Here is a 10561-nt window from a genome sequence, read left to right on the forward strand (position 1 = left end):
CGGGCGAAGGTCTGGGTACGAGAACTTGTCGCCAATAGGTGGGAGGGTCCGTGTGACCTCATTACTTGGGGCCACGGGTATGCATGTGTCTCCACAGGTACTGGGGTGCAATGGATACCTGCGAAGTGTGTTCGCCCTGACTTGAGGCAGCAGAAACAGAATGTGGTCAACAGACAGCCTGTGAGCGGTGACCATGGTGCTGACCATCCATCACAATCTTCAGATGATGATCAAGACAAAGTGTTGCATCCTCTCTCTGTGCAAGCAGTGAGCAGTAGATTTAACAGCTGTACTCGCTGCATGGAGGCTGCAGAGGTGCAAGGACAAGAATGTGACCAGTGAAGTGCCTGGGGACCAACTACAGCACACAGGGTTCCATGTAGAGAAGCAGGCCTTGCTTGTCCCGAAAGGAAGCAGAGCTAGGGACTGGCTGGTCCCCCGATCTCTCATTCCAGATTTTGTCACCCTCCAGGAGACTGATGTTTCAGACAGTGTCTTTTCCCAGTGTCTCCCTACCAAGGCCAGATGACGATCTTTCCATGCTCATGTGGGTGTTTCTGCTGCCTCTCTGGGGCTGCCTGTCTCCAGACCCACCTCCTCATTCCAGTCAGAGGGACTGATGGGAGGGTGTTAGCGGACGAACCAGGCTGTGCTTGGTGATGGCCAGCAATAGGATGAAAGGCAATGGGCAGGACCTGAACAGGAAATTCCACCTGCACCTGAGGAAGAACTTCTTTCCTGTGCAGGTGCCATGTTGCCCAGAGAGGGTGTGGCATGTCCCTCACTGGAATTATTCCAGAGCCCTCTGGACACAACCCTCTGCCATGTGCTTTGGGATGAACCTGCTTGAGCAGGGAAGTAGGACCAGATGACCTACTGTGGTCCCTTCCACCCTGTCCCATCCTGTGATCACCCAGTGATACCCATCAGAAGCGTGAGATGGCAAGTGTGTAGATGTTTCCCACCTGCACAGCACGGTGGTCTCAAACATCCCCATGAACTTTGGAGAGAACTGCACATGAAAGGTTTGCTTCTGGCCAGGAGCAAGGATGCCATGGCAGGGGTTGATGGAGAACAGTGGCAGGCCATGAGTGAAATCTGGGAAGATTTCCAGGGCAGAACCAACACGCTTTGAGTAGAGTAGCCTCTTGGAACAGTCCTGCTGCTCCGGCTGCTGCAGCTCCTGCTTGGAATCCTGCTGCTGCTGAAGATCCTGCTTGGAATCCTGCTGCTGCTGCAGCTCCTGCTTGGAATCCTGCTGCTGCTGCTGAAGATCCTGCTTGGAATCCTGCTGCTGCTGCAGCTCCTGCTTGGAATCCTGCTGCTGCTGAAGATCCTGCTTGGAATCCTGCTGCTGCTGCAGCTCCTGCTTGGAATCCTGCTGCTGCTGCTGAAGATCCTGCTTGGAATCCTGCTGCTGCTGCTGCAGCTCCTGCTTAAAATCCTGCTGCTGCTGCAGATCCTGCTTGGAATCCTGCTCCTGCTGCAGCTCCTGCTTAAAATCCTGCTGCTGCTGCAGATCCTGCTTGGAATCCTGCTGCTGCTGCAGCTCCTGCTTGGAATCCTGCTGCTGCTTGGCAGGCTGCTGCAGCCGCCGTGGCTCAGAAGGGTGAATTTTAAAAGGATGCTCCTGCTGCCACCTAAAACCATCCAGCAGCTTTCTGTAACGCCTTACAGTAGCAGAGAGGAAGTGACCTGCATAGAGGAAGAGGACACCTTTCAATGACAAAATCCTGTGTTCCCAGCAACTCTGCCTCCTGTACAGGTAGGTGGAAGAGAGCTGGGATGCATTTGGAGCATCCCTGGCCAAAGTACTTTTTGCAGGAAATAGAGTGTCTGGGAGCAGAGTCTCTGCCTGCAGCACACACTCCTGTGCCAAATCAGGAGAGTTGGTTTTAGACAGTGACTTTGCATTTGCCCTGGAGTGGGGAACTGCACACAGACAGTGGCTGCAGGGCAGCTCACTTGTTACACCATTGCTTTTCACAGTCTCAGCCTTCTCAAAGAGATGACATGACATGACATCCCCGTTCCCAGTCCTGACCCAGCACATGGCTCTCCCCAGAGCCTGGCTCAGCTCCTTTGCAGAGCAGAAGCGGCAGAGCAAGAACAGAAGGGGCTGAAAGGCAGATGGGGACAAGGAGAAAACTCTCCAGCTGCAGCTGGGAAGCTGCTGATGAAAGTGGACATGTGGACAAGGATGAAAAAGCAATTTATGTTGCGGAGTGAAGCGGCATAGTCTTCTCCCAGGCCCTCAGCTACCAAGTGAAATGCCCTTACGCATCTGATCAGTTGAGAATGGCTTCTTCACTGCTTCACTATCTGCAGCTTTCTCCCAGGAGTATTCCAGGGATACCTTCCCCGTGTTGCATAGTCTGAAACTGAAAAGCAAGAAGGAGGAATAACAAAAAATGTCCAATAAATATAAAGCAAATAGTACAGTAACACTGTCTGATGGACTCCTGGTACCCCTTTCTGCCGAGGAGCATCTTCTTCCCCAGGCAACTCTGCCATGCTTAGACTGCTGTCGTGAGTGGCCCAGAAAAGTATTTCAGAGTCTGGAAGTTTAAGAGGAAAGGGCCAACATGATGCCCAGGACATCGAAGCTAAGGGGCTTACTCTGGCCTTTAGGTCTTGGTTTGACTGCAAACTTATTCTTGAGCAGATGAGGACATGCAGTGAAAGCAAACCCATGGCTGTTCTCAGCAGAAAGGTATGGCAGCATTGAACCTCTCCTGACCACCAGCAGCTGCTTGGCTTTGTGTGCACGTAAATGGGCCTGTGCTGCTTTGGGCTGGGGCAGAGTTCTGGGAATAGGGCACTGGGCCAGCCCTGGGCAAAGGCAGCTCCTGCTCGCAGGGCCCTGCCTGGCCTCCAGCACTCACGTGGTTGTCCTTGTCTGGAAGGGCAAGGTATCCTTGAACTCAACCATGGTCGTGTTCAGCTTGAACTGGGCGTAGACAACAACGGCACTGAGGTACACCTCCAACTCCTGGCTGCTCTCCTCCACCACAGTGTGAGCCGGTTCCGGGGCTATCTCGATCACCTGCAAACAGAGAAGGGAGGAATCACTGAGCAGAGCCCAGAAAGTCAGGCTGAGAAGGGAATCTTCTGGCCTCCAAGATCAGCCTCACAGAGGGACTAGAAAGGACCACTGACTTTTACTTCCCTGGAAAGATGACAAAATTGAGACTGCTCTGCTACAGTGGTTGTTTCTACCCACGGATCAAAGCAGTCACTAGCACAGCTGTTAATATATCGACGGAGACTATAGCTGTGCTCCAGTCCTGTACTTCAACCTTGTAGAGGGACTGACTCTTTTCCTGGTCCCCTATAAATCCAGCAGGTCTCAAAATTTGGTTTAAGTTCCCCTGCTGGAGTTCTGTGGATGGAGAACCCCAAGGCTGAAGAGTTCTAGAAAGCACCTTTTTCTTCTTGTCTTAGGAGAAAGTGCTCTCCAGATGTCTGGTGTGGAGCAACAGCGACGTTTCTGGGAGCTGAGGATGGGCATTTTGGGATGTGAAAGATCTCACTAGGAAAGTCTCCACCCTCACGTGTTCTGATAGAAAAGAGGATGGTTTAGAGGCCTTAATATGGTTCACAAAGCATCACCCAAGATGAGTGTGTTTGGCAATAAAGACAATAAAAGCAAGAGTCTCTGGAGATGATCCCTCTCTGGACTCCTCCATACTGTCATACAGTGCCTGAGCTACTCCATGATGAGATATCCCACACAATACAGAGACCACAACCAAATTCTCTGGTATCCAGGCAGACAAAACTTGGGGTTCATATGCAGGAGAAGTGGATTTCTCTCCACTTCGAAAGAAGAGGCAGAGTGCAGCAGACTTAACTCCTTGTTGGTAAAAGGGCACGAAATGAGGTGAAGAGATTTCTAACGCCATAAAATGGGATAAACTAAGAAAACATTGTTCCCCATTCAACATGGGCTGCAACACTTGTGCTTGTGGCACAGACTGATGGTTTGTGTGTGGCTAAAGGTCTCTTGTCAAAAGCCTTCCCCTTCTCGTGTGAGTGTATCCAGTCACTCTGCTTCCACCTCTCCCCTGGAATGCACTGCTGGTGAACCTCACAGCTGTCCAATGTCCAGAGGAAGCAGGAGCTGCTCAGCCAACAGTGATGGTGTTATGGTGGTTCTTTGTGTAAAAGCTGCGTTGGCTTTTTTGGCCATTTTGCTTCTAACTTTCTCTTTTTTAGGCCACCTGGCTGCCGGGTCTTTTCTGGTGGTTTCCTTCCATGTGACAATGCACATTTGGTCATCCCAGTCAGGAACCTTCGTTCGTGGCAGCTCAAAGTTAATCTTGGTCACCTTACAGTTCACAAGGTGCCTCCTGAAGGTGGCTGAGACATCTGATTTCAAGGTCACTGTGATGCCCTTGGCATAGCCAGGATGGAGGTGTCCCACCTAGGGAGAATCAGGGAGGGAGTCAAGACCAAACTGGAAGCCTGGTCCCTGCCAAGGTGTCCTGGTTTGACAAGGAAGTGAGTTTTCTCAGGAAGTCGGGGTCAAACCAATCAGTGGTCAGATTTGAATGCTGACACCTGGTGTGAGCACTGAAGACATTGGACACACGTCTGAGAACAGAGAGGGTTAAAAGTGGAGAACTCCCAGGGCAACTCTCTCTTTTGTTCCAGTCAGTGAAGAGCTCAGACCTCCCCTGCCCAGCCACAGGCTGGGTGCAGGAGGGGAAGCCATGCGGCCTGGGAGAGGTCGGCCAGGGGGTGAAGGGACTGGAACTGGGCCAGCCCCTGCGGACGGAAGGCTGGGACTGACAGCAAAAGGGACTGATGTGGTGAACAGCTATGCCAGGAATCTGCACCTCAGAGTGGATTTACATGAAGTTTGATATCCAAAAGTATGACAGGAAGGTGCCAGCTCCCATAACATGAAGCCTTTTCTGCAAGGCTGGCAGCCATGGCCCAGCCAAGCCAGGGGCTGCATCTCCTCCATGGCACTGGAACGGGCTATCACTGGTACGTGAGGACTCCCTGCCAGCTCCTGGGAACACCAGGGCAGGGTTTGAGCAATGGGGAAAGGCAGAGCAGTCCACGCTCACCTTGGGGGAGAACTGGAATGGGGCGTCTGCCTCCCACTCAAAGCGCATGACCTTCGTACGGGTGTGGTTGGTAATGGTGAAGGTCCTGCGGCAGGGCTTCCCGACAGGACAGTACCCAAACTGGAGGTGATTCACTCTGACAGCTGTTAAGGAGGAGAGCAAGGGATGTCAGCATGCAGGGAGCTCCACCTGATCCCCTCACGTGCACAGACACCTGCATGTTCAATGCTTCCTTGCTCCAAGCCTTCCTCCCTCTGGAGGAAGTGGCCCAGGCAGTTCCCCATCCCAGCACTTCCAGGGAAACACCACGTGCAGCACAGCACACACTGCTCTGCATGCATGGCTGCCATGCCCACAGGCCACCAAGCCCCGTGGGTGACAGCCCAGGCCTGGCTAGAGGGAGGACACATGTCACGGTGCCTCCTTTGGTCTGCGGCTGGCTCGGTGTTTGGCACGCTTGACAACAAAGGCCACCCCCTGTGACCACTGCAGGTGAGGGGTGTGACCCGTGAGTTCCGCTGCACCAGACCGGTAATGGACCCTATGTGACGGTGACAAAGACACGGGAGTCGTTTTTCTGAGGGTACCACTGCTCCAAGTTTATTGGCTGTCCTCGAGACCAACCTCAGCTTGAATGGGTATGCCCCAAAAGGCAACTGGGTACAGCTTGCAGGGGATTATAACAGGGGGTGGCAACACAGGGAGGGAACAACAGGGAACCAATAGGGAATAACCGGGGAGTGGTGAAGGGAATGTCAATCAGGGGAAGTGTCCAATAAAGTGAGAGGGAAGGTGGGGTCCCCGGGGATCAGCCTATCACCTGAGACCCTGGCTAGAAGGTTCTGGATAGAAGGGATAGGCCTCAGGGTGACAGACAAGCCCCAGGGTGGGGTCAGGGGAATGACTCAGCACAAAGTTACACAATAGGGGTGGGGAGAGGGAAGACTGACAGGCGAAAGGGGGAGGAGGAGAAGGAGGGACAAACCATTTAACACAAAGAGGGGGAGAGGGAGCAACCATAACATGGGGGAACTTAAAACACACCCCAACAGACACACATGATCAGACATTTTCCTCTTCCTTGCTACACCTTGGCAGCCTGTCCTCTCTTACCATCAATGATGTCTTTCTTCAGACTGCTCTCAGTATTCCTCTCCTGGATGTCTTCCTCTAATCCACTGAGGGTGAATTCACCCTTGTGGCCTTCACTCACCAGCTCTGTTTGGGTCATGCAGATGTCCCCCCCTTAAAAGACAAATCTTCCCTTCCAGACATTGAGCCAGGGTGGGTTTGAAAATGACAACTTTGTTGATTGCCCGCAACACAGAAGGACGAAAAGCTTCGTCGGCGGCTTGCTCTCTGCATAGCAATGAAATCAGATTAAGTGATACAGCTGTACAGAGGAAATATTTTGTCGCTGTCGAGGGAGGACGGGAATGAATAGACTTGACTCAGAAGGCTGTGAAAGTAAAACTCTTATTTATTCAAAATACACTGCTCTTTTATACAGAGCTTTGTAAGGACCAAATCCATTGGTTCTGAAGTGAAAACAAGCCACAGCATTGGTCCAGAGTGCTTGATGCACAGTGATAGAACTTAACTATAAACAATGTGAAAAACAAGAGAGATAAAGAATTATTTACATTCTTTCCCAGATCTTTCCCAGGCTTTTTGCCTAGCTAGAAACTCTCACTTTCTTCTTTGACTGAATCTGAGACCCACATTTTTCCCTTTTTGTTTTAAGAAGGAGGCTGTGTTTGTCAGAACACCTTGCAAAGAAGAGGACAAACACAACTCCGAGGTTCACTAGTTGATAATTCAAAACCCCCATTGGATGTTGGCTCAGAACAGTCAAAGAGATTTTGACTTACACTATAACTCTTTACAAACTTAATTATTAAATCGAAAGCTCGATCACCAACACCAAAACATTGTTAGTCTGCTTGTAACACAGGCAGTCTAACTCATCACCAGTCCATGTCCAAAAGCAAAGCCAATCAAATGTTCATTTCCCACTCATGGAGGGGCCAGCTGACTGATGGTCGGTGTCTTGATCATCATGTGAAGATTGTGATGGATGGTCAGCACCATGGTCACCGCTCACAGGCTGTCTGTTGACCACATTCTGTTTCTGCTGTCTCAAGTCAGGGCGAACACACTTCGCAGGCATCCGTCGTACCCCTGTACCTGTGGAGACACATGCATACCCGTGGCCCCAAGTAATGAGGTCGCACGGACCCTCCCACCTATTGGTGACAAGTTCTCGTACCCAGACCTTCGCCTGGGGCTGGTACATCTCACCTGCTGAATGCAATGAGAGAAAATGATTCAAAATAACAGGAATCTCTGGATTCTTTGGCACAGTTAAATGGTTGATTGTATACAAAGCTTTCTCCAACTGACTGTGTGGAGTATCTCCTGGCATTCCCCCTTTTTGTTTCTCCAGAACACGCTTTAAAGTGCCAGGCACGTGTTCAACAATGGCTTGAGCTGTTGGTGACTGTGCAGTGCCAAACTTGTGTGAGACTCCCCACAGGCGCAAAAATAGGAAGGGCCATTGTCGGTCTTTATGCATGAAGGTATCCCCAAAACTGCAAAAGCCATCCTCCAATGCGCAATCGCGTTGCTACTCTTCTCCCCCGTGTGAATAGTTGCCCACATGGCAGAGGAGAAGGTGTCGACAGACACATGCACATACTTGAGTCGACTGAACTCCGCAATGTGTGTAACATCTGTTTGCCAGAGCTGCAAGGCCTTCAGGCCTCTGCGGGTCACCCCCGCTGGTAAAGGTGCAGCAAACCCATGACAGTCAGCACAAGAGCTGACAATGTCACGAGCCTCGGTTGCTGTCAAATCAAACTTTTTTTGCAAAGTATGTGCACTTTGGTGAAAAAAGTCATGCGATGCCTTGGCTTGTGCAGTTCTATCAGGCTGAGGTGCCACCCACGCAGGGTTTGCCAACCTATCAGCCCTGGCGTTACCTTCAGTTATAAAATCTGGTAAAGTGGTGTGACTCTGAATATGTAGGATGTAGTACAGATGAACCCGGTCCTGAATTGCACACCACAATGCTCTCAGCAATTGAAACAAGACGGCATTGTTGACCTCCTTCAGCAGTGAGCAATCCAACCGCTTGGTTATGTCGGCAACATAAGCAGAGTCAGTGACCAAATTCAAAGGCACCTGAGAGAACCTCTGAAACGCCATAGCAACGGCTTTCAGCTCAACCAAGTGGGCTGAGCCGGACACGTGGCCTTCCAGCACTTGCCATCCAGACTCATCCTTCCAGGTCACAATGGCCTTTCCCGTTTTCCCTGAATCGTCAGTGAAGACAGTGAGTCCCCGCACTGGCACTTGACTATTTTTCCGTCGCAAGGATAGATTGATTGTCTTTGCCATTTGCAACAATTTGTGACTGGGCAGATGGTAAACAATTTGCCCCAAAAAATTTTGCAGCACACATTGCAAAGGAACATTGTTGATAAGACACCACTCAAAGGTGTCCCGTTCCATTGGAAGAACGATCCTGGCAGGATCGGCTGCCATCGATTGCAAACACCAATAACGGCATTTGATTATCAGCTGGGCAACCAAATAAATCAGCAAAGACACCGTCTTTTTGGGTTGATGGGGTAAAAAGACCCACTCTAAGATGTGCAAAGGATCAGGCCATTTTTCATCCCACTGGCCAATGATACCCGTGAGATGACCGTCTGGATAGGTAATAAAAACAGTGATATCAACGAAAGGGTCTACTCGGTAAACCTGATGAGTAGACAGAGCCTTTTGAACCTACTCCAGCACTTGCCGTGCTTCAGGAGTCAATTTCCGAGGCAAACTGAGGTCTGGGTCCCCCTTTAGAAGTTTGAACAGCAGGGACAGCTGCGCTGTGGTCAGCCCCAGATAGGGACGTAACCAATTGAGGACCCCAAGCAATCTCTGGGCATCATTCAGGGTTGCAATAGTCTCTGGAAATTGCACCTTCTGATGCTGAATGGTGCGCTCCAGAATCTTGACCCCCAAATACTTCCAAGGAGGTTGGCTCTGAACCTTTTCCAGAGCCACTTGCAGTCCATAAGAATGCAAGGCGGAGAACAACTGAGGCCGAACCCTCTGCAGTTCCTCCTGAGTGGGAGCCGCCACCAGAATGTCACCCATGTAATGATAACAATACACGTCAGGGAACTGCTCGTGGACTCCGGACAAGGCCTGGGCCACATACCATTGACAAATGGTCGGACTGTTCTTGCAGCCCTGCGGCAAAACTTTCCATTGATATCTCCGTACAGCCTGATCGTTGTTGACAGAAGGCACAGTGAAAGCAAATTTTGGTCTGTCATCAGGATGCAGAGGGATCGTGAAAAATAAATCCTTCAAATCAAGGAGCAAGATGTCCCAACCTGCGGGGAGCATGGTAGACGAGGGCATACCAGGCTGCAATTACCCCATGCTTTCCATGAGTGCATTGACTTTTCGGAGGTCCTGTAACAACCTCCATTTCCCTGACTTCTTGATCACAAAACCAGGAGTGTTCCAGGGACTGGTAGAAGACTCAATGTGTCCCTGGCGAAGCTGATCCTGAACCAACTCATGAAGGGCGACTAATTTCTCAAATGGCAGGGGCCACTGGTTCTCCCAGACAGGTCTGGTCACCAACCACCGTAAAGGCAGTGTAGGGTAATCTGCGCCCTTCAACACAGTGACCCCCATCAAAAATCCGTCCCGATGCGCACACCCCAGGCTGCCAGCACATCCCGCCCCCAAAGAGTGACCGGAGCTGCAGTAACATAGGGCCGAACATTAGCTGTCTGCCCTTCTGTGTTTTTGATCAACACAGCCTGCCGGCTCACAAATGTCTGTGCTGCACCCCCAAGCCTTCAATGGCCGCTCCCACAGAGTCCAAAGGCCACTTAGGAGGCCACACAGAGGCGGAGACGACTGTCACGTTGGCCCCGGTGTCGATCAAACCTTGCAGCTGGATCCGAGATGAGCTGGCACCTGGAAAAACCACGGAGCACATCATCTGTGGACGGTTGGCAGAAATGAGTGCAGACCAGAGGACTTGCGGCTGTCCCGTGGATCTGTGGATCTCCACGCATCCGTTGATCTGCCCTGGGAACACACGACTGGAAAGGCACAAGTTGAGCAATGAAGGTTCCTGCCGGAAAAACAACAGGAGGGGAGGGTGTAGAAACCATAGCACAAATCCAGTCTGGAAAATCAGAATCAATGACACCCAGCTGCACAAAGACCCCCAAAAGGCCAGTGTTAGACCGCCCCATTAACAATGCACCCAGTCCATGACCTAGAGACTTGAATGCATTCAGAGGGACACTGAATGTGTGCACTGAATGTGCACATCAGTAGAATCTCAGATGACTGCTGCTGTGGTGTGTACATCCACCCCGGCAGAGCCGTGGGTGCCTGTGTTGAGTTGACTGGGGCACCCTGCACTGGTGCTGTGCTCTGGGGGATCACTTGTG

General features: G+C 51.3%; 1 protein-coding gene across 1 annotated transcript; it reads right to left on the reverse strand.

Annotated features, from left to right (window-relative positions):
• Positions 1–754: 754 nt before the first annotated feature.
• On the reverse strand, positions 755–3551 carry LOC140684858 (uncharacterized). The gene is made up of 3 exons (XM_072934387.1): positions 2886–3551; positions 2281–2381; positions 755–1695 (listed from the first exon to the last, which is right to left on the reverse strand). Exons 1-3 carry the CDS (start codon positions 2930–2932, stop codon positions 791–793), a joined length of 1053 nt encoding a protein of 350 aa, XP_072790488.1. The 5' UTR covers positions 2933–3551; the 3' UTR covers positions 755–790.
• Between the last annotated feature and the right edge of the window lie 7010 nt (positions 3552–10561).

Source organism: Taeniopygia guttata, chromosome 11, assembly GCF_048771995.1.
Source record: "Taeniopygia guttata chromosome 11, bTaeGut7.mat, whole genome shotgun sequence".
NCBI classification, from domain to species: domain Eukaryota; kingdom Metazoa; phylum Chordata; class Aves; order Passeriformes; family Estrildidae; genus Taeniopygia; species Taeniopygia guttata.

Excerpts from the sequence above, each read along its gene's own strand:
- LOC140684858 (XM_072934387.1), bottom strand. The coding sequence starts at position 2,932 with ATGGTTGAGTTCAAGGATACCTTGCCCTTCCAGACAAGGACAACCAC. Across the intron at positions 2,382-2,885 it reads TTCCAGACAAGGACAACCAC|TTTCAGACTATGCAACACGG; the intron begins GTGAGTGCTGGA and ends CTTGCTTTTCAG. Across the intron at positions 1,696-2,280 it reads ATTCTCAACTGATCAGATGC|GTCACTTCCTCTCTGCTACT; the intron begins GTAAGGGCATTT and ends TCCTCTATGCAG.